Below are 27,645 nucleotides of genomic sequence, written 5' to 3' on the forward strand. Positions count from 1 at the left end.
TGTTTAATGAACTAATTAACTACTTTTTGTTTTATGAAGTCACATATATAAAAAGCTTGGTTGTCTTATATATTGACTATTTGTCTTAATTGCTTATTAGAAATTCAAAAGTTCTAATTGTCCTTGGGAGCTAGATATATATATGATTGATTCCCGTTTTGATAAAAGTTACATAACTTCAGAAAATGTTGTTGAAGTAGTGACAGAATGTATCAATATTTATCAGGCTAGCAAAAGAAAGAAAGGAATATAAGACATTTGTATATATAAGGATCTAACTTTCGATTTAAATCATCAATTAGGTTGTTCTGTGTTCACAAAACTTTGAAAAGAAACAGCCACTGCAGCAATGTCTGGCTGTGTGTTGTTCGGTGTTTAGAAAAGTCAACGTATTTTGTTTCAAAATTTATGCATGCATGTATTGTTTAATAATTTTAGGAAAAATCAAGGATGGGTTTGAGATTTGGTTTTAACTCCCTTAACATGAAAGTAATATTTTGTTACTTTTTCGTTAAGTAAAATTTTGTCTGTAAGTAGAGACAAAAATATTCTTTTAACTCAACATCATATTACTATGCTAATGATATCAAATAAGAAAAATTACGTTACTTTTTAGAATTATATATCTAAAAAGTAGCTTTTATTGATGTCCAAATAATGTAATGTCAAAATCACTTTTCAACAAATACTTTTAAATATAAATTAATGCTCAAACAAAATTTAATTAAAATTAATTTTATAAAATCAAGTTTATCTAAAATTAATAAGCAAAATATTTCATATGAAACAATAAAAAGTTGTCGCTCTCTCTAATTATATTTTTAAAATGTGCATATGTATATTGAAAAAACAATATAAAATATTATACACGGCATTATTATTTTTTTTTTTATATTCAAATAAGGGAAGTGAATCTATAATGTCGTTCATTAAAATCCTAATTAAGGAGAAGGACTCTCGTTAGGTAAACAGGAAGAGGTTTTCTCCCATCCAAATACCACTGCTCTAACATTTGAATCATTAAATGTACTAAATAAGTGGTCATTGAAGTTTTTTTCATAACTCGGGTCCCCATTTCTCCATCCACACATTTTTTTTTTCACATAAATTCAAGTCCAACTACCAAAACAAATCAATCAATTCTTGCACCTAGAACCGTTACTTATTTATCTCCATAAGAGTAAAGAACAAAACCACTCTAACCGCAGTTGCTGCAAGAGTTCTGATCAAGCAAGCTAAGCATGCGCATTCCTGAACCAATTAACTTTAACTCCTATCACACCCCAAATTCCATCCATTGCCTCGTCATCATTTTCGTGACAACCAAATAAACATAAGAAACACATTCAATTTGAACATTTATAAGGTACAGTTAATAATTAATCAATCATCAAGTTGTGTCGCAAAAAGTAATTATCATATATAATACTTATATAGACAAGCAATATACCTCACATAGGTCCGAAATTGACAATTAAATGCAATTATCAATCTATCTATGTATATATAAACTATACATACATACATAGATAATAATTAACTTGCCTTGGAGAGAATAATTAAGCTTGAGCTTAATAATTACACTGCATCACCACTGACCAAGATGGGGAGATTCATAGAATACACTTGCGGGAAACAGACCGGAAATGTTCTCTATCATCTGAGGAGTGAAGACGTCGTCGTCAAAAGGCTCAAAACTCTCAATAGAAGAGGGTTGGCCTTCACAAATAGTGGGATCCACTGGGGGAGGCACCACGCACTTAAGGTGGTCATTTTCATCATTTTTGAAAGAAGAGTCATCGGAATCGACCTGAAGAGCGCCGGCGGCGGGGAAACGGGAAGGGTCCGGCGGCGATTCGGCGTCCTGGCCGGTGAGTTCTTGGACGAGGGCTCTGAACTCGGAGGCACTGGTCTTGATCTTCATGGGGTTGGATATGTAGACAACCTTGATGGGTTTTTTCTTGGGTTTGGCTTTTTTGGTGGGCGTTGTTTGGTGAACGCTACTCCTAGTTGTAGTAGTAGTAGTAGTGTTTCTGAGGAGTGAGTTGGTGATGGTGTCCATGCCTGACAAAAGGATAACAACGTTGTACGACACTGTGGGTTGGGTGGGTGCTAAAGATAACACCTGTACATGGAAGGAAGAATAATGGGTCTTTGATTTTTTGGGGAAATTAAAAGGAGGGGCGTTTCCGGGAAGAAGAGAGAAAATGATGTTGTGTTGTGTTTGGGCAAATGGAAAAGTTAAAAGGAAGAAAAGGTAAGTAGGTAATGGAGATTTCAGATACATTCATATATGGATCGCGTTATGCCACTCCCAGCCGACACTACGCGCCTCTCTACCTTTTCTCTTACACTAAATCTTAATATTGCGTTAAAATCATAACATTTAAGAAATATAAAATTTAAATTACAATGTATTTTGTAATGTGTTTTTAAATTAAATGTATGGATGTAAATTAATATAATAATATTGTATTTCAAATATTATTATTTTAATTTAATATTAACTATTAATATATTATTATTAAAAAAGTATAAATTTAATAGTCACATTGGGATCATTAAACGTATAACCTAAATCTGTTTTTGGAACACGTCAAGTATGACTTCTAAAATTTAAACCCATTAAACGTAGCTTTGGTGAAATAAGATGGACATTACTAAAAGTATAAGGATATTAAATACATCTAACAGGTGAGCCTAATTTTGTGTTTTGTTCAGCAATAGGAATCCAAACTTCGGTTTAAAGGATATAGATAGGGTCTGTTTATTTTAAATTTTAATATAATTAATTTTAAAATAATTGATTTTAAAAGAATCAGTTTGAAAAGATTGAGTTTACATTTTACATTTCATATTTTTATTAAATGGGGGAATGCTTTCCCATTTGTAAAATATAAAATTTAGATGAAATTTCTTGAATATTTTTTTCATTTTTAATTAAAATTCTATTTTTAATTGTATTTAAAATCATCATCACTTGCTAAAATAAGATTGTATTTTTAATTAAAAATGTTTCCCAAAAAAAATAAAGGCTTTTTATTGGCTAGTTTGAATCCAAATTTGGTGAGCATTCAATGCAAAGGCTATCTTGCGAGTGTAAAATAGGAGCAACATAAATGAGGTATCATGCACGCGCCGCTGCGAGTGAAATAATGCGAGCAAGGGATCAAAATATCCCACGTGGCACGCAAGGAAGGGAGCGGATAGATGTGGTGAGGTCATAGAAGGGATGCATGATGACGTCATAAGGCCCACTTTTGCAAGCGCGGCTCGCAAGACGTCGACCACCCAAGCTGGCTCCGCTTTGCGATCAATGCACCCTCTTCCGTTTCCAATTGTTTAGTACGCGTTTATTAACTATTTTTTTCAAATGATTATTTTTATTATAAATTTAATATGAATTTGTTTTAAAATAAATTTAAAACATATTATTTTATTTAATTATAGAAATTATTAAAATATGTTAAAAATAATTCATAAAAATTGTAAGTTATTTTTAATAATTTGTTTATAAATTCTTTCAGATGAATCTTAACTAAAAAAATTTTATAGTTAAGTTTTAATAATTTTTTAATTCTTTTTTGTCATTATTTATTCTTGTTTTTATTTTTATTTTTGTCTATTATTTTTAGTCATCAAGTTTTTAAAAAAATTATTTTTATCTTTTTTTATTTTAATTTATTTTTTTATTAATTTAATTTAAATATGATATAAGTCAAATATAATAGGTGAATTTATTATTAAATATTTTTTATACATAAAGACTCAAATTAAGATTTTACTTAAATTATACTAAACCACTTATCATTCAAATCAATTGTAATTGATTGATTTACTATTTTTAATTAATCTTTTCTTTATACAATATATAATACTAATAAATTTTAAATTTAAAACTGAATGAACTTTACTAATAATAGAAAAGTGTTAATCAGAAAGCCTATAAATAATATTACTTTTATTTTTATTTATTTTTTTGAAAATAAGAATACAGATTAAAAAATTAATAAATACTAAACTTCTATTAAAAATAACTTGAGATGTATTAAAAAACTGCACAAGTGAGTATAATACTAAACAATGTATTGTGAATATTTTATTAAAAAACAATTATAAAATTTCATCATCAACGTATAAGGACAAACTTTCAAATTTAACCTTCTAATTAATGTTGCGTGCTTTCCATCAGTCTGTCAGACTGTCACAACATTTACAAAAGTAGGAGGACAACCCCAAAGTATAAACATCCCACAGAAAAGTGTATATATATTCAAATCTTTAATTTAGAAAATTAAATTTTGATTTTGATTTGCATTTTTTATAATTTATTTTGACTACTATTTTATCCGCTTCTTTATATATTTTCTGTAATTATAATATATACTATTTAATTATCATACATATAAATATAATATTACAATGCAATTATAATATTAAAAATAAAATATTTGTTTGTAATAAAATAATTAAAATATTTACTACAACATAAAAATTAGTTAATTAAATGAATAATAAGAAAATTAGTATATATTTATTTAAATATAATATAAATTAATTTTTGTTTTAAAATTTAAAAATTAACATTTTAAATATATTTCTTTCATATATAATTAACGTATTTTAATATTACAAAATTAACTTCATAACCATTTCAAAAAATAAATATAAAACAATACGAGTACAATTGTAATGTATTATTAATGTAATTTTTTCTAGGTTATCAATTAATTAAACTATATAATAAATATATCTTTGAAAATAATTATTATAAAAAATTATTCACTAAAATAATAATTGTGACTAAATAACATCATAAAATTATTTTATATATATATATATAATTAACAATTATTTTATATATCCGCGCTATGGGGGAATTAAGTGTAGTTTATATATAATAGAAACAAAAGAAAAAATTAAACAAGAAAGTAATTGAAAAACAAAGTTAGAAAGTAAAATCAACAAACAATTATTGAGGATTTCTTGAAGGAAAGAAAAAATAGGCTTTTGAATGAGGCGAGGTCTGTGTCGACGGGAAAGTGTAATTTAAAGCATCAGATATAAGTTTTCTACTCCACGTGCATTGACTTCATTTGAATCCAAAAATTACATGATGTTACGTATTTTATATTACACCCAATGAAACTATCGATTAACTCGATTACGTTTAAGAAAAGCAAAATAGAAATTAATTGTTAATTTTTATTGTTTTAAAAATGTTTATCCGTTGGTCACAGTATTAGTTTTATCCTTGGTACGAGAAAAGATAAGGGTGTTGTCGTGGCATAAAGAGCACCACGTACCTGTTGCATGGTTACATCTGAGAGCTTTGGGATTTCATCATTTTAAAATTCATTTCACATATAATTATTTGCATGTTGACTAAAGTCTGTGTAATTGGAAATTTGGTGCGAAAATGTTATCAATAAAATAACATAAAGTCACGACACTGCTCAACCACACCAAAATTTCTCATAGTACACACCTTTGCACCGTTTTGAATGTCTGTTTTGTTTAGACACTTCTAAAATTTATTTTAATTAAAAATCAAGTGATTTATTTTGAAAAGATTTTTCTAAATAATTTGTTAACTTTATTCTTTCAAATTGAGTTTAAACATCTAAAAAAATAATTTTTTTTACAAATATACATTCATTGCACTAAATAAAAGTATAATATATATTATTTTTTAAAATATAATTTTTTTTTATTTTCTTAAATTCTTTTTAACGTTTCATTCATTTTTCTCCAGAAACATTTTTTGTTCGTGAGGAAAGTAAACCAAGAGAACAAACGAAGGAATGCCTTTATTCTCATTGTATTCCTTACAAGTAAAATATGGCAATTTTTTTTTATTTCTTATGAGAATAGAAATTTCTTTGTAAGAAAATGTTGATATTTTCACCTTAATTTTTATTATTACAAACATTATCAAGCCTTCAAGTTATTTTCATTAATATAATTTAAAACAAAATAGAATGATGACGTAGAATTTAAAAGTTTACACTATTTAATAATATGAAGTATACTAAAATTATATATATATATATATATATATAAGATTAGCAAAATATTTATTAATATACTATATCATAATGTTAATATAAACTCATAATGCAAAGACCAACAGCTTAATTTTTGTTAAACAAATTATATTAATAGAGTGATTTAAATTTAAATTAATAATTAATAACATTTTTTAGTGTATTCAACCAAGAAGGCAAAACAATGTTTTTTCTTTCTCATATACTCTTTTTCTTTTTTTTTTCTTTTAATTCACAAAATTTTAAAAAGTACTCACTTCTTCTTGCCCACTTTCTATCCAATTTTTTTGTTTCATTTTTCACGTCCAAACAAATAATAATATCATTGAGATTTGGCCTCATGTAATTTTTTAGCGAATAATTTTCACTTTTTTTTTCATATAACTAGAGATAAATCATAACACAAATACCTATAATATATAGCACCATTATAAAAAGCATACACATAGCACTAATAGTGTAAAAAAAAAAGGGTCTATCTAACTAAACTAGTTTAAATTAGGGTTAATGTTTTATCATTGATGTATAATCTAGTTCTAATTTTAATAACTCAATCCAAAGATAATTGTTGGATAAATAAGTTTGCTTTTGTTTGACTTTAAGTTCTTCAAGTAGCAGGTTGGTTAAATACAAAGATCTTTATTAGGTTATATTAAGTTATCTCCTTCTATCACTATCACTATCACTAAAATTATTGTTCACCACTAAAACTTTTCCCCTTTCTTGATTTACTTTTTCTTCTTTTTTCACATACTACTACCAATAAGAACAACAATTATGTTTACAAAGTCAGTCCATAAATCTTTCATCCCTTGTATTCAAGTCCAAAAATGATTGAAAAAGGGAAAAAAAAATGTTAGACTTTTGTGACTATATTAGGTTCCATATTTGTTGGACAAATTCTAACTCTACTTTCCCATTTTCATAAAGGGTCCATGACCTTCCATTAACTATGTGTTGCTCTAGCACTCAGAAGTCAGAGCATTAGTTAAAAAATAAAAAATATTGAAAATACAATAAGTACTCTTCATATAATTTTTATACATTTTAATGTAAGTTTACTGTTTTTAATTAGTGTCTTAAAATATCAATTAACAAGGCCCTTAAAATAATACACGTTTATAAAAATATTTGAATTTAAAGGCAAATAACTCGGAGTTAAATATTAATATATTCCTTTTAATCTTACCTTTTTTTTTTTTTTTCATGATGACATATTTTGCACTGAAAACTTGAATGCGAACGACGCTACAGACAAGTAGTACGTATAGGCTTAGGAGCCAAGCCGACTAAATGAGTAAGCTGGCCCTGGCAGAGTACAGAGAAAAGGATAGGGCACTCACAGTCACAGAGTGAGAGAGACCCCTGCGAAAGAGAGAAAGGGCAACAGCTTTTGGGCAAAAGATCTCAGGCTGAGGCTATGAGTCTAACACTGAGATGCCCTTGTTTTGAAGCTACATTCTTCTTAAGCATAGTTACTTTGTATATGAAATTTAAAGGTTTCTATGAAGCCATGAAATTTAGTGTACATTCGGAAAATTATTTTTTTCAAAACATATAATCGCTATTTTCCTAAAATTATTTGGAAAAGATAAAAAAGATATTTATATAACATTTTAAACTCAGGCTGAACTATTTAATTTCATTTAGAATGTGTGTATGACTTTTTTCATGATATATCCATCAGAAAGCTACAGCATTAGGTTGAGCACAAACGCTTTTGACGGCAACAAATGAAGGAGAATAAAAAGAATACAAATTCTTCCGCACTCTATTTAAACGAGGGACGGTTAAAATAAGATAAAAATATTATTTAAATGCGTAAAAATAAGAGATGGATAAGTAAATAAAACTCTCAAATAAGTTAAAAAAATTATTGTTTCATAATAAACCTTTAAAAATAAAAAAAATAAAAAAATGATCTAAAATAAAATAATTCCTAATAAGAAATAAGAAGTTGGTTAGCACTAGTAAATCAGAAATCATAATAATGAACCCCACTTGGGTACCAAATGCCTAGTCGCCTCTCCATCAATTTGCACATATTGCCGCCATGCAAGTTGCAGCCAGCACAAGTTGAAGACATTGGCCCATACACTGAACTAACTTTCCATTGGACACGATTTGACGCCTTCTGATTTCCTGGTACGAGAATAACTACGCTCAATGGATGGATATACTTTTTTCCACATTTTTTAGCTTTAAAGCAGATAATTCTTTTTTTAATTCTCTTTCCGCTTCTTACATCAAATTTCAATTTATATAAAATATATTTTTAAATATTTTGCATTTTTTTACCAAATTAGATGCTTATTCCTTGAACTTAATTAAGCGACATTATCTTTAATATCCCTTCTTTTGTAACGTTTTGCTATGAATAAACTAGTCATAGGGTCTCATGCTCTACGCGGGGGAAAGAGCACGTACGGTTGCAGAAGCAGAACACTGGTATACTCACTGATCAATGAGTCTGTTAGGGCACAAGAAAATATATATCAATTTAATTCAACTTAAATTTAAAAAATTCCAAAAATATAAGTGTGCGTTCAGCTTATTACAAAAGAATTTGGTTAAATAATACGAACACAAATTCATACTTACTTCTGATTGGTTAATGATCAAGATCATCACTATTTAATGTTATAATCTTTTTCCTTCCATGATTTTTAACTTTTTCTCAAATGAAGGTTCAGTCACATCAATTTATGTAAAAGAATTTCTAACAAAATAGCGTTCCTCTGAGCAAGAAGAACGTTGGCCCTATTTCAAAGATAAAACGGTGCGCTTGGAAAATGTAGGTTTTCATCTTCCTTCACACCCACGTACTTTGGTGCGTCAATTTTGGCCACCTATGGCTATGTTGCGTTTCAGATCGCAAAAGCATCGAGATTTGGTACTCGTGAACTGAAACAATCCTTGGACAGTTTTTAATTATTTTATTTATTTAGATTGTAATAGGCTTGCTAAGAAGCAATTTTTACTCAATTGGGGAACATTGACAGTAATAACGAAGCTAATATTTTTACTGAACAGTTTCTTTATAAACAAATTTCAAACTTACATCTTATTAGGTGCATTAGTTAATGTATTAAAAAGAGAGATTTTATCCCAAAAAAAAAGTTATTATGTTAATAATAAAAATATTATGTTTTTTTATCTTTTTAATTCTTTAAATAACTTTCCCCCCTGGTGAATATGATAAAAGAACTAATTTTTTAGGTATTTTATAACGAAAGAACAAAATGATTGATTAATTCCATTCAGATTTCTTAATTTAAAAGGAAGAAAAAATAAATAATAATATATTACATCACATTTAGTTTTATTTTAAATAATTTAAGGCTTGTTGATAATTATTGATATTTCAAGTTTACCTTCACAGCTCACTGAAATCTCACAATGAAGTTAATAGCAACCAAATGCAATAACAATCGAAGGAAACTCACAATGAGATTGGCATTGACAAAGTTACAGTAAGATTGGAGGAGAGACTGAGAAAATGAGGTTGAGGTCGAGATCGAGAGTGACGAAGCTTCATTTGTTTCCATGGAAGTAAGAGGATGATGATAAATGAGAAATTAAGATCGACTAATAAGTTGTTTGACAGAAGGAAAAACTGCAGCGATAAAAATCAAGTGGAGTCCAAAAAATATTACCACATCGACCTAAAATTTTAGATCAATTTATTAGCAAAATTTGTAGATGCTCATTTTATCATTTAATTATATAATTTTTTTCTTACAATAAAATAAATGATGAATTATTAATCATTATAATTTGTAAAAAAATAAATGAATTTGGTCGCGCACTTCCGTTGATATAAATTTTATAAACAACACTAAATTTAAGAGTTATTTATTTTCTCGTTATACTAAGTGTTTTTTTATATGTTAACATTTTTTTTATTTTAACATAAATATAAGTTTTGAAAATTTTACTATTGAGTTTTTAATTTTAAATTAATCATTTTATTTAATATAGTAAATGTTTATATTAATAATTACAACATTCGCTATTTTAAAATTTATTAAATTATAAAATAATTGTATAATTTGGTTAAATTTATTTTTAATTTGATAATATCAGTTTCTTATACAGAAAAATCACTAGTTTTATATAAGGGGTCAAAATATTTTCTCTCTTGTATTTCTTTTACTTCTTTTTTTTTTATTAATCTAAACAAGTTTAAAGTTTCCTCATTTTTTTCTTCTCTTCTTTTTATATTCCTTTCCACCTTTTTCATTGCAGCATATTTATTTTGCAATGGAAACCCATTTAATATAGTAAATTAAAATATATTAATTATTCTACATTCTTAAAAATATAATAATTTATAATTAAGTGACAATATTTTTTTCCTATTAATATATTTAAGTTAAATTTTTTATTTAATGTGTTGGGCTTACAAAATAAAAAAATTATATTTATGCTTGAGAAATAAATTTATCATTCTATCTCAACAATATAAACTCTTCTGTGTTTTAATATATTATTCTCAAATACACAAACTAATATTTTTAAAACTAATTTGCTTCTGTATATTCATTGTGAGTTCACTCTTAAATGAATGTATTTTTAAGAATTATCTTAAATAAAAATATTTAAAAATTATTGTGTCACGTGACTTTTTATATGTTGAGAAATTAATTTTTTAGTTTAATTTAAAATTTAAAATTTTTGATAATTTATTCTTAATTTAAAAAATATCTCTTTAATTTAATCTAATAAAACATTTATTAGCAACAATAATTTTGTAAAATTAAATAAATTAAATTTAAAAATAATTATATAATATAAATTTTCATTTTTATTAAAAAAATATTTTAATTTAATAACATGCCTTCAATGTATAGAAAATTAATTCATTCTAATGAAAGCTATACCTAAACATATCCGTATTCTATCAGCCGCAAAATTAATAATTACAGAAAGATTTTTTCAACTTTTCGTCAGCTTTTGACGATTTTGGTCACCAAAATTGGCAACTTCTCGTATTGACAAATGGTGTTGTATGTTTGAAATTTTCAGTGACAAATGGTTTTGATTTTTGGGTGCTCATTTGCTTTTACTGAAACACGTGTTTAGTGATTTTCTCGGATGATAAGAAAGAATACCCTAAAACCTATTTTCCAACTATTTTTATTGAAATTTAGTTTTTTATATTTATTCAGAGATTTAGTTTAATTATTTTCTTGTTATCAATTTAATTATTTAAATTATATTTAAATTTAAATTTTTTGTTTTAACTTTGAACAATTAATATAGAAAAATCCTACGTGCCCTATGGCGTCAAAGACAAAGTTTCATCCTACTTCTTTTTCTTTTGTCCTTTTCTGCTTTTCTTTACCTTTCTTTAGGCCCAAACTTATGTCACTTCCCCATTTTTTTCTCAATGAAATGTAATTGTTGAGAACGTTGAAATGGAAGTGGAAATATGGACTCTTCACTTACAACAAAATTATCAAATACACATTTATACTTATACGTACATATAGGAAACGAGCTATGTAGTAGCTTTTTAGGAGCAGTTGCCTCCACAAATATTTTATTTTTCTTAATATATGGATATGTTGCTCCTGTAAATTATAATTTTTGGATTTTTCTTAACATATATATGGTAGTTTTATTGATACCCTATTTAAATTTGCTTACTCTTGTGTCTTATTTGGAATGATGATAACTTTTTATTAATATAAATTTTAAAATAAAATATATTCGACTAAATGAAGCTGAATTAATATTTAGCTTTATTTTAAAATTGTTTTATATTAATTTTTAAAATAATAATAAAATATTTTTTAATAATAAAATGTATCATCTAACTCTTACGCCTCTTAATATGTATATAATATTTATTATCGTCATTAGTTAATTATTACTCATACTGATTATTATTACCACAATTACCATCATTATTAATATAATTTGTATTATTATAAATGTTGATATAATTGTTATTATATTGTTTTTATTATTACAATATTTATCATTTTTAACTATGATAATTCATATAATTGTTACTATCATTGGTGTGAATTCCTTGTATAATTATTATTGTTGTTATAAGTTTATTATTACTATAATAATTCATATAAATCAAGTTTAAAATTTAATATTAAAAATTACATTAATTTAAAACTAAAAATTAATTTTAATTTTTAAAACTTAAAACAAACCATCACACTAAACAAAGCCTTAATTTTTTTAATCTAGCCATAGCTTATTTTTTGTGCACAGCTACTGATGTCAATGCATCCTTTGACATCTATTTTGGAACATTGAATAAAAAATCTTATGAATACATGCCAGTACATGATAATTGTATAAAATAAGTGATTTGAAATAATGATTTGAGCACTTTTCATGTTACAAGTTGGATTATTTTGTTAAATTCTCCTTAACTTTGAAATTTTTACAAATACTTGTATATTTTTTAGAAATGAATGCAATTTTAGTGTTTTGATCCCTTTTTTTTTTTATCTATTTTGTAGCTGGAATCAAAAGAGAAACATCATTTAAAGTTGAAGAAGATTAGAAAAAGTCAGAGAAGGAGTATGTGAAGCATGAAGTTACATAAAAGTTAGCTTCTAAAAGTTTCTCGCTGCAACGAGAATGCTTACTGAGAAGAAGGTGAATTTGTACTCCTCTCGCTACAGCGAGAACATTTTCGCTATAGCGAGAGACCATTGTGTCACTGTAGCGAGAAACATAGCTGCAGAGAGAGGCAAACAGAATAACCTAATTTCTATCTCCATATCTTACTATAACGAGGAGTTTTCGCTGTAGCGAGAGAAGTTCGAGCAGACCAGTATAAAAGGCGACTTTTATGTTCAAGAGGGAAGTTACTATTCCAAAACCATTTCCAGAGGCCTAGAGTAGCGCAAGGCATAGAAAAAGAGTATGAATACTCGGTTTTTGATGTTCTATTCTGTTTGTATCTCAATTCTTGTTGCTATGGTTGTCATGAGCAGCTAAATCTTGTATGGGATTGAATGTAAATCTTTAAACCTGATGTATTCTCAGTAATTTATATAAATATAGCTGTTTCTTCTTCATTTCTATTGATTTAGTGATTTCAATCCGTTGTAATGGTTAAATCTAGCTACTTCATGGTTTCTGGAGTTCAGATATGAGTAATATTTGAAAAGATACTACTTAGATCTAGATCTGTGGTGTGTAAAAATCGATTACTGGACAAGTGTACCCACTGTCAAGGTAGTATTGTAAAAAATAGAGTACCAAGTGTCATATCCACAGGGACTATTATTAAGAATTACTTCCTTAATTACGCAATTGTTGATGAATATGAAAAATAAATTTTGTTGATAAAATTGCTAAAATTAAAAGAATAATAAATTGAAAAGAACATATTTCTTATGATAATAAATTATAAAAAAAGTATGACTAAAGGTATTCAAGGGAAATAGGCAAGTATTTAGAATGTAAATCCTCCTAAGTGTCCAAATAACTGAAATTCTTTTTCAACTATTTTAGTTCTAAACCCTTATCACTGCTGGAGATTCTGAATTAAATCAATACCTTTCTCAAGGATAACGATTCCTAACCATCAGTTGATCAATCAGAATCTCTTCTTTAATTAATACCCCTAGGTTGCATTAAGTTCATTATGAATTCCATAATTATGGTTAATCCTAATACAGAAAACTTACGTCTTTCTATCTCTAGAAATAAATTTAAGTCTTTTTAATTGAGCAATGTTAATTTCATGCAAGAATTTTACTCAAATTCAAACAAGAAAACAAGATAAAAGAAAATTGATACTACTCAATTAAACTCAAGAGAAAAGAACATGAAACAGCATTAGAAGAATTCTAGAAAATTTGGTCAATTAGGATTCATTACGTCTAGATACTCAAAGGAGAATTAGAACCTAAACATCTTAAAACTCAAATTACAAAAGAGATGAATAAAAGTGCTTGATCCCATCCTCCAGCCGTCTCTGAGTCTTTCTTCTCCTCAAAACATTGTTTCTTAATTCTGTGTCCAGTTTTCCCTTTTATAGGAGTCGTCCTAGGGCTTATTTTCTCGCATAAGTTTAAACTCTGACGTACGTGAAAGTATACGTCTAAGTACACGGTCATGTACTTTGGCTGTGTACATCTCTATTTTCTAATGGATGTCCTTCAAAGTTTTTTTGAAAAGTACACGCTCATGTACACGGCCATGTACATCTCTGGTTCAGATGATGCCTTTCAATTGACAACACCAGTGATATACACGTTCATATACACGAGCGTGTATATGCCCGTCTATATCTCTGGCTTGATTTTGTGCTTGACTTTTGCATCCAGTGATATACACGCTCATATACACGGGCGTGTATCTGCCCGTGTATATCTCTGGTTCCTTTCTCTCTCTTCAATTCCTAACATCTTTAAAGCTTTCACTTCTTGATCTTTTTTCCTGAAATATATAAAAAATAAAATTAGTAATAGTAAATTCTCTCAATGAATAACTTAAAACTCTCAATTATCATTCATGAATTTACAATGTATGATCAAGTATATAAAACATTTATCAAATTCTCTCGAACTTGAACGATTGCTTGTTCCCAAGCAAAGAAATGGATCAATTTTACCCTTGACAACAAAGAATCAAATTCTTGAAATTTTATTATTGTCATTTTTTTATTTTTTTATTATTATTTTTTATTATTTTTCAAATTTTTAGAGGGACAGTAATTCTTAAACATCAAATTGTGTCTTCTTTTGCTCTCAACCTTTGTAACTTCAGACAAAACTGAATAAGGACCTCTATATCATTAACTCTTAAAAATCAACTCAGAACTTTGAATTATTTCATAGGGTGTTGTTTAATTTTCTTCACTTTGAGCCATGATAGACTAACAGAGTGCATTTTGTACTCCATCCCAGTTAGCACAAGGTATTAATGGAAATTTCACCCCTTGCTTTCCACATCGGTTGAAGCGGAGCAGCGGGGATGAGGGGGGTTGTGGTGGACGTTCATGCTGGGAGCAGGGGCGCTTCCTCACTGGTTCCTTGCCCCTTCTAGGTGCTCTTGAAGAAGACCCATCAACCATAGTGGTTGTAGAGAGGAAAACTGGGTGTGGGGAACGAGAGAAAGGTGTTGCAGCGTGTGGTGTTACTGGAGAATTTGGGGTTTGGGAGAATGGAGAGGGTGAAGAAGAAAAAAAAGAACCAGAGAAAGGGAAGGGGGTTATGGAGGGTTTAGAGAAATTGAGGCATAGCGCGGGATTAAAAACAAGGGAGGGGACACTTTTAAATTCGTCGCGCCAGATACACGGCCGTGTATCTAGGCGTGTAAATCGCGGACCAAAGGATTTTAAAACAGAACACGAAACTGGGCATGTAGACGGTCGAATACACGGCCGTGTATCATACCATGTATATTTCTGTACCACAGAAAATAAAACAACATGGGCATGTACATCCCTGCCCAAGCCTCGCCTAAGCAAAATAGAAGTACACGGCCGTGTATCTGGCCGTGTACATCTCTGCCTAGCAGATATATCATGAAACAAAAGTACACGGCAATGTACATGGCCGTGTATCTCACTGTCTTCTCTCTCTTTATTCTTTCTTTTAATTAATTTTTATTTTTATTATGATTATGAATAATTGAAAATAAATGAGCCAATAAACAACTAATTTATAATAAACTAAAGCTTCCTAACCTAAATAATTAATTAACCAGATGAAAACAAACTAAACCTACATAACCTAAACTACTCAATGTGATTCATCATTCAACATGGAGGAGTTTGAACTCCTCATTCTCAAAAGTTTGAATTTGACCTCCCTAGTATAGTTTTAGCCTGTGTCCATTTACCTTAAAGTTTCCTTTTTCCGGATGAGTTAGTTCAATTGTACCATAAGGGAATACTTTATGCACAGTAAACGGTCCAGACCAACGGGATTTGAGTTTACCTGAAAATAATTTGAGGTGAGAGTTGTACAATAGTACTAAGTCACCTTTTTGGAATAGTTTACCTCCCTTGATTTTCTTATCATGGTAGGCTTTCATCTTCTCCTTGTAAATCCTAGAGTTTTCATAAGCTTCCATGCGCCATTCTTCCAATTCATTCAATTGCATCAACCTTTTGTTACCTGCATGATCAAGATCCATATTTAGGGATTTAATTGCCCAAAATGCCTTATGTTCTAATTCAACTAGAGATGACAGGCTTTACCAAATACAAGTTTATATGGTGTAGTGCCTATGGGGGTTTTAAAGGCTGTTCTGGTGGCCCACAAGGCATCATCTAATTTATCAACCCAGTCCTTCCTATTCTTTTCTACTGCCTTTTCTAACACTCTTTTCAACTCCCTATTAGCTACCTCAACTTGGCCACTCATTTGAGGATGGTATAGGGTAGCAATTCTATGGGTGACTTCATATTTATTCAAAACTTTTTCAAGTTGTGTATTGCAGAAATGTGTACCCCTATCACTAATTAAAGCTCTAGGTGTGCCAAATCGTGAAAACAGCTTTCTGAGGAATCTAGTGACTTCTCTTGCATCATTAGTAGATAACGCTTGTGCCTCTACCCATTTTGACAAATAATCAATAGCCACTAAAATGTCCCTTTTGAACTAGGAAAGGGTCCCATAAAATATATCCCCCAAAGATAAAAAAAAGTTCACAAGTTAAGATGTAATTCTAAGGCATTTCATTCCTTTGAGAGATATTACCTGACCTCTGACAATTATCGCACAACTCAACATACCTGTGAGCATCTTTAAAGATAGAGGGCCAGTAAAATCCAGATTCTAGCACCTTTTTAGCTGTTCTAGTCCCAGAATGATGTCCTCCAGCAGGGCCAGTATGACAATGTCCTAGAATTCTCCACCCTTCGGAGTGTGACATACACCTTCTAATGACCTGATCTGCACAAATCCGAAACAAATATGAGTCCTCCCAAAAGTAGTATTTCAAGTCGGAAAAGAATTTCTTCTTTTGTTGACTTGAAAACTCCTGTGGTAAAACCTTAGCAACCAAATAGTTAGCAAAATCCACAAACCATGATAAATAAAAATCAGAAGCAGTTACCACATTGTACAAGTGTTCTTTTGGAAATTGGTCATTAATGCTCTTTTCATCCAACTCCTCCATGCTGAGATTCTCTAACCTTGACAAGTGATCAGCAGCCAAATTTTCTGAACCCTTTTTATCCTTGATTTCCAGGTCGAATTTTTGCAGTAACAAGACCCATCTCATTCGTCTAGGCTTTGCATCACTTTTGGTTAGCAAATAACGTAATGCAGAGTGATCAATATACACTATCACTTTAGAAAGAATTAAATATTGGCGAAATTTATCAAACGCAAACACCACAGCCAATAATTTTTTCTCTGTTGTAGTGTAATTTTCTTGGGCACTTGTTAGTGTCTTGCTGGCATAATAAATAGGCTGGAAATGCTTGTCTTTTCTCTAGCCAAGTACAGCTCTCATAGCATAGTCACTTGCATCGCACATCAATTCAAATGGATAGCTCCAATCTAGACCATACAAAATAGGAGCTTGGGTCAATTTTCCTTTTAACAGCTTAAAATCAATTAAGCACTCCTCATCAAAATTAAAAGAATTTTCCTTTTCCAAAAGTTTGGTCAGAGGTTTGGTGATCTTGGAGAAATCCTTAATAAACCTCCTGTAGAATCTCACGTGGCCTAAGACGCTCCAAACTGCCTTAACAGAAGTAGGAGGCGGTAGCTTTTTGATTGTGTCAATTTTTGCATTATCCACCTCAATTCTGTTGCAGGAAATTTTATGACCAAGAAAAATGCCCTCTTGTACCATAAAATGACACTTCTTCCAATTAAGCACCAAATTAGTTTCTTCGCATCTTTGAAGTACTCTTGACAAATTCTTTAGGCAATGGGAGAACGAATCACCAAAGACCAAGAAGTCGTCCATGAATACCTCCATTATATCCTCCACCATCTCATCGAATATAGCCATCATACACCGTTGAAAAGTTCTCGATGCATTGCATAATTTGAACGACATCTGACGATAAGCAAACGTTTCGTATGGGCATGTGAATGTAGTTTTCTCTTGGTCTTCTGGTGCTATTGAAATTTAAAAGTATCCTGAGAGGCCGTCCAGGAAACAGTAAAACATGTGGCCCGAAAGACGCTCCAACATTTGGTCAATGAATGGAAAAGGGAAGTGGTCTTTCCTTGTCGCATCATTCAATTTTCAGCAATTAATATAAACCTTCCATCCAGTGACAGTTCTAGTAGGGACCAACTCATTCTTCTCATTAGGAACCACAATCATCCCTCCCTTCTTTGGAACGACTTGCACCGTGCTCATCCAAGGACTGTCTGAGATGGGATAGATCATTCCGGCATCCAGCAGCTTAATCACTTCAGCCTTCACCACTTCCTTCATGTTTGGGTTTAGCCTTCTTTGTGGTTGCACGACAGCTTTAAAATTAGACTCCATCAAGATCTTGTGAGTGCAAAAGGAAGGATTAATCCCTCTTATGTCAGAGATCTTTCAGGCTATTGCTTTCTTGTGTTCTTGAAGTACATTCAGTAGCTGGCCTTTTTGTTCTTGTGTTAGCTTTGAAGCAGTGATGACGGGTAACTTACAACCATCTTCTAAGAAAGCATACTCCAGATGTTCAAGTAGAACTTTTAATTCTACATCTGGTGATTTATCAGTGGATGGGCTAGGCTGCTTCTCTGAATTCTGTTCCAGAACTTCAAAGTTCCTCTTTCTCAACAATGGCTTAGTGGCTTTTAGATGACACCACTGTTCTTGAGTTAGCAGGTCCATATCATTCGTTCCTTCTTCATGCACTAAGCTTATTTCCAATGGATCTGACATCAAGAATTCCTTTGCACAGTCAGAAACAAAGTCATCAATTACATTAAGGAAGAATCATCTTGTTTTAAGGACCTTTTCATTACTTCAAGAATTTTGAAAGTAACTTTTTCATCTCCAACTCTCAAAATTAACTTGCCATCACTCATATCAATTATGGCTTTTGCAGTAGCTAAAAATGGACGACCTAAGTTAAGGGGACTTCAGTGTCTTCATCTATATCAAGAATCACAAAATCAACAGAAAAAATAAATTTGTCCACTTTCACAAGCACATCCTCAATGATACCCCTAGGATATTTAATTGACCTATCAGCTAGTTGAATACTCATTCTAGTTGGCCTAGGTTCTCCCAAACTTAATTTCTTAAAAATAGAATGTGGCATCAAATTAATGCTAGCACCTAGATCAGCTAAAGCTCTATCAACTATTAATCTACCAATGAGACAAGGAAGAGTAAAACTTCCTGGATCCTTTAATTTTTCGGGCATCTTATATTGCAAGATTGCCGAGCATTTTTCATTCAGAGTTACCTTGGTCAACTCCTCCAACTTCTTCTTGTTGGATAGTAGATCCTTCAAAAATTTGGCAAATTTGGGCATCTGTGCCAAAGCATCAACAAACGGTAAATTAATATGAAGTTGATGAAATAAGGAAAGAAATTTACCAAATTATTCATCATCCTTGTCCTTCTTCAATCTAGCTGGGTAGGGGAGTGGAGGTATGAATTCTTTCACTGCAGGGGGTTTTTCCACAGTCTCCTCTTGACCTTTATTCTCCTCTTCAACTGCAGCTTTTTCTGCTACTTGCTTCCCCTTTTCTTGTAATGTTTTACCACTCCTTAATATTACTGCCTTGACCTGCTCCTTAGGATTTGTCTCAGTATTGCTAGATAGGCTTCCTTGGGGTCTTTCTGAGAGGAGTATAGAAATTTGAGCCAACTGATTTTCTAGGTTATGGATTGAGGCTTGTTGATTCCTTAGTGCTGTCTCGGTGGATAGAAACCGAGATTCTGAAGTTTGAATAAATTTGGTCATCAGCTCCTCAAGGTTTGACTTCTTTTCAGCTGGTGGTGGTGGTGGTAGATGTGGGGCTTGTTGATATCCTAAGGGTGTGTTGTTCTGCATTGGCTATTGGTTGTTGTTCCATGGTGGGTTTGTATAGTTCCTCCAGCCTGAATTATTCATGCCATTATAATTTTGATACAGTGATCTGTTTCCTATCGCGTTGGCATGTTCTTCCTGAGTAGCTCGACACTCATGATTAGGGTGGCCTCCTCCACAAATATCACATCTCATCACCGGAGCAATTGGATGGTTAATAGATAAACCATCAATCTTCTTCCCTAAGACTTCAATTTGCATTGCCAAGGATGTTACAGCATCAAGACTATAAATCCCAGCAGATTTTGTAGGTTTGGATCGAGTGGAGCTCCATTGATAGTTGTTCATTGCCATTTCTTCAAACAGTTCTTGTGCAGCCCTTGGTGTCTTGCTATTCAAAGTGCCCCAGTTGCAACATCTATCATTTGTCTTGTGGCTGGGTTCAACCCATTGTAGAAGGTTTGCACTTGAAGCCAGTCCGGAATCCATGATGTGGGCACTTTCGTAGTAATTCCTTAAACCTCTTCCACGTATCGTATAAAGTCTCTGACTCCAATTGGTAGAAGGAAAAGATATCATTCCTCATCTTGGCAGTTTTTGCGAGAGGAAAATATTTCGCCAATAATTTTTCTGCCATAGCCTCTCATGAGGTGATAGATCCTCGTGGGAGAGAGTTCAACCACTGTTTTGCTCTGCTCCTGAGAGAAAATAGAAACAACCTCAAGCGGATTGCATCATCAGTAGCTCCATTAATCTTGAAAGTATCACAAATTTCCAAAAATTTTGCAATGTGAGCGTTGGGGTCTTCGTCTTGCAACCCATCAAATTGGACAAACTGTTGAACCATCTGAATAACATTGGGCTTTATCTCAAAAAATTTCTGTACATCCAGACGGACAATACTAGACTCTGTTCCCGTTAATGATGGGCGAGCATAATCAGACATGGTCCTTCGTTGCTCTTCATTGTTTGTCATTCCTTCCATGTGAGTTTGTGCATTTTCCCTCTGTACTAGCAATCGCCTCTCTTTCTGAATTTTTCGCAAAGTTCTTTCTATCTCTGGGTCAAATTGAAATAGTTCTTCAAACAGTGCAATAGAACAGGTTCTGATCATACACAAAAAAAAAAAATCAGCTGATAAAAGAATGAGAACAAAATAGAAAAGTTAATTCAAGACTAAAGAAATAAAGAAAATTAGTAAATACGTAATCAAAGGAATCCTAATTAATCAGTCCCTGGCAATGGCGCCAAAAACTTGGTGTGTAAAAATCGATCACTGGGCAAGTGTACCCATTGTTTAGGTAGTATTGTGAAAAATAGAGTACCAAGTGTCGTATCCACAGGGACTGTTATTAAGAATTACTTCCTTAATTGCGCAATTGTTGATGAATATGAAAAATAAATTTTGTTGATGAAATTGCTAAAATTAAAAGAATAATAAATTGAAAATAACATATTTCTTATGATAATAAATTATAGAAAAGTATGATTAAAGATATTCAAGGGAAATAGGCAAGTATCTAGAATGTAAATCCTCCTAAGTGTCCAAATAACTGAAATTCTTCTTCAACTATTTTAGTTCCAAACCCTTATTGCTACTGGAGATTCTGAATTAAATCAATACCTTTCTCAAGGATAATGATTCCTAACCCTCGGTTGATCAATCAGAATCTCTTTCTTAATTAATACCCCTAGCTTGCATTAAGTTCATTATGAATTTCATAATTAGGGTTAATCCTAATACAGAAAACTTACATCTTTCTATCTCTAGAAATACATTTAAGTCTTTTTAATTAAGCAATGTTAATTTCATGCAAGAATTTTACTCAAATTCAAACAAGAAAACAAGATGGAAGAAAATTGATATTACTCAATTAAACCCAAGAGAAAAGAACATGAAATAGCATTAGAAGAATTCTAGAAAATTTGGTCAATTAGGATTCATTACGTCTAGATACTCAAAGGAGAATTAGAACCTAAACATCTTAAAACTCAAATTACAAAAGAGATGAATAAAAGTGTTTGATCCCATCCTCCAGCCGTCTCTGAGTCTTTCTTCTCCTCAAAACAGTGTCCCTTAATTCTGTGTCCAATTTTCCCTTTTATAGGAATCGTCCTAGGGCTTATTTTCTCGCATAAGTTTAAATTCTGACGTAGGTGAAAGTACACGCCCAAGTACACGGTCATGTACTTTGGCCGTGTACATCTCTATTTTCTAATAGACGCCCTTTAAAGTTTTTCTAAAAAGTACACGCTCATGTACACGGCCATGTACTTTGGCCGTGTACATCTCTGGTTTAGATGATGCTTTTCAATTGACAACACCAGTGATATACACGTTCATATACATGGGCATTACACGCCCGTGTATATCTCTGCTTGATTATGTGCTTGACTTTTGCATCTAGTGATATACACGCTCATATACACAGGCGTGTATCTGCCCGTGTATATCTCTGGTTCCTTTCTCTCTTCAATTTCCAACATCTTTAAAGCTTTCACTTCCTGATCTTTTTTTCTGAAATATATAAAAAATTAAATTAATAATAGTAAATTCTCTTAATGAATAGCTTAAAACTCTCAATTATCATTCATGAATTTACAATGTAGGATCAAGTATATAAATCATTTATCAATCTGATTGAGATTATTCAATAACTGGTTGCTCTAGGAATAGATTTCAAGTTATTGATTGCTTTTAAATCCTGATTTTAATGCTGGATAATTTGTTAACTGCTTGAGAAATTATCTTAGGAATATATTTTCTAAGAATTGAAATATAGGACTTTTATATTTTGGATCAAATTCTTTAGAAATGGTGGCTATATTTATCACTGAATTACTATAATATAAAGGGGGAGATAGATGAAACTCAATCCCAACTTTTTAACTTGAATTTTTATCATAATTTACATTAGTGCTTTACATTTTATTATTATTCAATATTTCATGAAAATCATCTATTAATTCTATTGTATATAAGCTCAATTAATTTGTATCTTATTAATTAGTACATTTGAATTGCTCTCTGAGGACGATACTCTCGTTACTCTACCGGTTATTACTTGCAACAGACTCGATATACTTGCCGTGTTTGAAGGAAAAGAATCAACAAGTTTTTAGCGCCGTTAGCGGGGAGGAATATGCAAATTGTATTAGTTCTTAAGTATAATTAGTTGAGTATTATAAGTAGTTTTATTTACTTTTCATTTATCTGATTACTTTTTGTTGCTGATCTTGTTTCAAGTTCCTTGTTTATGATATTGCGAGGAAAAGTTCTTGCAGATCAGTTGCTATTTGATCTAGAGATTGAAAGAACATCTAGAAGAAATAATAGTGCAATAAGGAAGAAAAAAAAGCAAGCACAACAAGGAGCATCTTCAACTTCGCAACCACTAGAAAATTACTCAGATTTAGAAAAGGAAGAAATGACAGATCGTGGAGAAAATAACCAAGGTGGCAATGGGAATGGTGGAAATCATGGAGGCAATAGAGGACTAAGAGCAAATTCACCACCAAGAATAACTCTTTGCATGCATCAAGGTCCAAGGCATTATTCAAGTATAGTGGTTCCACCCAATACAAGGGCTGTAGAAATTAAACCTGTTTTCCTGAATTTGATAAGCTCACATCAGTTTTTAGGGAAGGATCATGAAGTCCCATATGCCCATCTTGATACTTTTTATGAGTTGGTATCCACTATGGGCTTTGATGATGAAGAGGAAGAAGCAGCATATTTGAAACTATTTCTATTTTCTCTGATTGGGGAAGCAAATGAGTGGTTGAAATCACATCCAAATCAGAGTCTGACAAATTGGAGTGATGTGGAAAGGAAATTTCTTACAAGATTCTTTCCCCCCTACAAGTATGTTAGTGCAAAATCTGATATATTACAAGATTCTTTCCCCCTACAAGTATGTTAGTGCAAAATCTGATATATCCACTTTTAAGCAAGGTCAAGATGAAGCATTCTATGAAGCCTGGGAACATTTTCAGTCCTTACTTAGGAAATGTCCTAACCATGGGTTTGAAGATGTAGATCAGTTGAATATTTTTGTAATGGCCTACAAAAATGATTTTAGATGCTACTGCTGGCGGAACAATGATGGTAGTAGATGCAGAACAAGCCTCAAGAATAATTAATGCTCTTTCATCCACTGATAGGCAAGCTCAGCATAATAGAAGAGCAGTGCAGAGAAGAGAAGTTTTAGATTTGAACACATCAGATGTCATCCTTGCTCAAAATATATTTCAAGTTATTGATTGCTTTTAAATCCTGATTTTAATGCTGGATAGTTTGTTAACTGTTTGAGAAATTAACATTTGAAAATTTATCTTAAGAATATATTTTCAAGGAATTGAAATATAAGACTTTTGTATTTTGGATCAAATTCTTTAGAAATGGTGGCTATATTTATCACTGAATTACTAGAATATAAAGGGGGAGATAGATGAAATTCAATCCCAACTTTTTAACTTAAATTTTTATCATATTTTTCATTAGTGCTTTATATTTTAATTGTTAGTCAATATTTCATGAAAATCATCTATCAATTCTATTATATATAAGTTTAATTAATTTGTATCTTATTAATTAGTACATTTAAATTGCTCTCTGAAGACGATACTCTGTTTGTGTACCAGTGTTTACCTGCAACAGACTCGGTATACTTGCCGTGTTTGAAGGAAAAGAACCAATAGTGCCCATTTATTGTTATTATAAATATTTGTTGCAATTTTCATTTAAATTTTTTATTAAAATATTTTGTATTAATTAAATAAATTAGTAATAAAAAATTTAAAGTATAGAGTAATAATACTTTTTTAATATAAATAATAAGAGTAAAAATATACTCCCTACATATTATTTAAAAAAAAACGGAAGCTTTGAATTACAACACAATAACTTTATTGATTTCTAATTAATACCAAACATGACGCAGCTGTCATCGATTTAGCTACTTCTTATGTAAATATCTAAGGAATTTTTGAAGGAGAGAGTAAATTTTTATTTTTAAATTAATAAAAAAATTATATATTATTTATAATAATAATAAGTAAAAGACTAATATATAATATTTATGTTAATTTATTACTTTATATCTTTAATTTTAAAAAAGTATTAAATTAAAGTTATATTTATTTAAAATAAAAAAATTCATTCTTTTCCTTCCATTCAAAATCCTTTTCTTCAACAAATTTTAAATAGTGCTTTAAAAATTATTTAAAATTTAAAAAGAAAAAAGTTTTATAAAAAATGTTATTCGTGCATACTTATGATATTTTTAATGCTTATTTAATAAAAAAAAAATTTTTTAAGGTTTTTAACTAGTACGTTAAAAGCATTGATTAGCAAAATCTAATATCTAAGGTATGCACTATTGTTTAAAAAAAATGCTAAGTAGTCCTCTTAAAATACTAGTTAAGAAATAGTAAATGATAAAAGAACAATATAAATCATATTAAGAGCACATTAAAAATTATGATAAAACGCATTAATAATGTATTTTTATTTTTTTTTACTTCAATTTTTTTATCAAGCATTGATTAATGTTTTTTTTTTTTCTGAAAAATACCAATTGTTTCAATTTTATAAAGTGCTAAAATATAGTTTGATAATGATAAAATGGGTGAGCAATCTGCTTTTCACTTTTTCACTTTTTCACTTTCAAGTTGTATTGGCTCAAACTGAAATGAGAAATATCCTGTTTTTGTTGGGCATTAAAACCTCTGTTTCTGATGATTGAGAAATGTTTATTTTTAAAGAAATTACATTGGAAAGTGTAGTAACTGTACGAGGCTATGTACAAACACGTCAAACGTAGTCAATGACAAATGGAAACTCTTATACTAGTGAGTCTCATACACCCATCCTCATCCTTCATAACGTTGACAAACTATTGATAGGTCATTTCATCTTCACTATAAAAACTTGTGTTATAATTTCAATTATTACTCTGTTTATTTGGAACATGAGTTCACTTTAACATGGAAAAAAAAATTGCAGAAAAGGCCAACCCAACTATAATACAACTGCTTTTTGCTTGAATATAATTTTCTTTAATAAAAATATGTGTAATTAAAACAATATATATATATATATACATATTTTAATTCGTTAATAATTATTTTTATGAAACAAATTTTATTCAATTAGTTAATGTAGTACATTTATTAACAAACTGCTTTATAATATATTTTTGTTACATGTATTTTTATTTTGGTAAAATTTGATTTACTATCGATAGTTTTCAATCGATTATTGTAAAAGGGTTTTATTTAGCTTCTAATCGCTTCTCATATTACCACTCTGTATCATAAGACGACAAAATTAGAAGTGTATTAGTTACAATCTCTTGTACATGTACGGTGTCAATTAATAAAATGAAAGACTTAATAAAATTACACTGACAAAATTGGACATAGGGAAAAGAAAACTTATTAGAGTAGCCTTGTCATCGACATGCAAGGAAATTGGTCAAATTGAAATGTTGCCCCTTTGTCAAGGATGAGTAGGTTGGTTTATTTTGTTTTGTTTTGTTTTGATTATAATAAATTAAAAAAATAATTATTTATCTAAATTATAAAAATATAATAAATATTTATAAATGCATAACAAAATCTAAAATCTTATGATAAAATGAACTTGAAATTCTAGTAGGTTATACTCCTTTCCACAAAAAAAGTTAAAAAAGGAAAAGCAGAAAAAGTTGGCATTGGAAGAATGGTCCTCACTCTAGGCTCCATTTGGATGGTAGCGATTGGGGAAAGCGATTGATTAAGGTTGGCGTTGGATATTTCATGGGAAAAGAAAATGAAATATGAAGAGGAAACAGAAAATACAGAAAATGACTATGTCGTTCCAAAAATTCATGTGACGAGATCTGAGTTGGATTAAATATTAATTGTAAGGACCCGATTCATTGTCTCTGTCAACTGTCCATTCTATATTTTAGCGTGAACGTGCTCACAGATGCACCACCATCAATTCTTTTTCAAGCTTTCAAGGGCTCACCTGTTATATTAAATACCCAAGTGCTAATTAATGCTTTTCTAGTTTGTTTCCATCAAACAAAATATAATGTTTTTAACATACTTTTTAATTAAACATTAAAAATTGAAAAATATTAGCTTTTAAAAATATCAATTCTTTTTCTTTTCTTTTCTTTTTTTTTTGCTTTTTTACTTTTATTTTTAATTAAATTTTTTTTCTTCCTTCATTTTCTTTTTCCTTAAACAAACAAAGGACTATGACATTAGTTAAGAAGTTAAAAATATTTTTATTGAAAATATTATTAAATACCTTTTTATCATAATTTTTTATAAAAAAATTATTATTATTTAACTAATTTCTTTAAGATACAAGTTAGTAAAACCCTATAAAAGTAAGTGACTGAGAATTAAAATCAGAAAATAATACAAAAGGACATATTTTAACGTAATTAAAATCGAGTTTTGAAGGAGAAAATATAAATATTATAACGGAGAAATTTAATATACGTTTAGAGTTTGAAAATTAGAAAGTAAATAGTGATGAGAATGCGTGTTAAAAAATAAAATATAATAAAAGATATATTTATATTTAAGAATAAGGATTCAAAATTATAATATAAGAGATCATTGGAATAAGTTTTTTTAAACTATATTTGTTTTAATTAGTTT

At 30.0% G+C, this 27,645-nt stretch overlaps 1 protein-coding gene and 1 non-coding gene across 2 annotated transcripts; one reads left to right on the forward strand and one right to left on the reverse strand.

Moving 5' to 3' along the window:
* Positions 1-1,465: 1,465 nt before the first annotated feature.
* Positions 1,466-2,235, reverse strand: LOC113863615 (sigma factor binding protein 2, chloroplastic). The gene has a single exon (XM_027497259.1). The coding sequence runs from the start codon at positions 2,060-2,062 to the stop codon at positions 1,589-1,591; it is 474 nt and encodes a 157-aa protein (XP_027353060.1). The 5' UTR covers positions 2,063-2,235; the 3' UTR covers positions 1,466-1,588.
* An 18,230-nt stretch (positions 2,236-20,465) lies between these two features.
* On the forward strand, positions 20,466-20,572 carry LOC113864066. The gene has a single exon (XR_003504671.1). It is a non-coding gene; the product is annotated as a small nucleolar RNA R71 (small nucleolar RNA).
* Positions 20,573-27,645: the final 7,073 nt, after the last annotated feature.

Source organism: Abrus precatorius, unplaced genomic scaffold (genome assembly GCF_003935025.1).
Source record: "Abrus precatorius isolate BTA unplaced genomic scaffold, Abrus_2018 Scaffold3, whole genome shotgun sequence".
Lineage (NCBI taxonomy): Eukaryota > Viridiplantae > Streptophyta > Magnoliopsida > Fabales > Fabaceae > Abrus > Abrus precatorius.

What these genes read in the sequence shown, in the direction of transcription:
- LOC113863615 (XM_027497259.1), bottom strand. Translation starts at nt 2,062, where the DNA reads ATGGACACCATCACCAACTCACTCCTCAGAAACACTACTACTACTACT.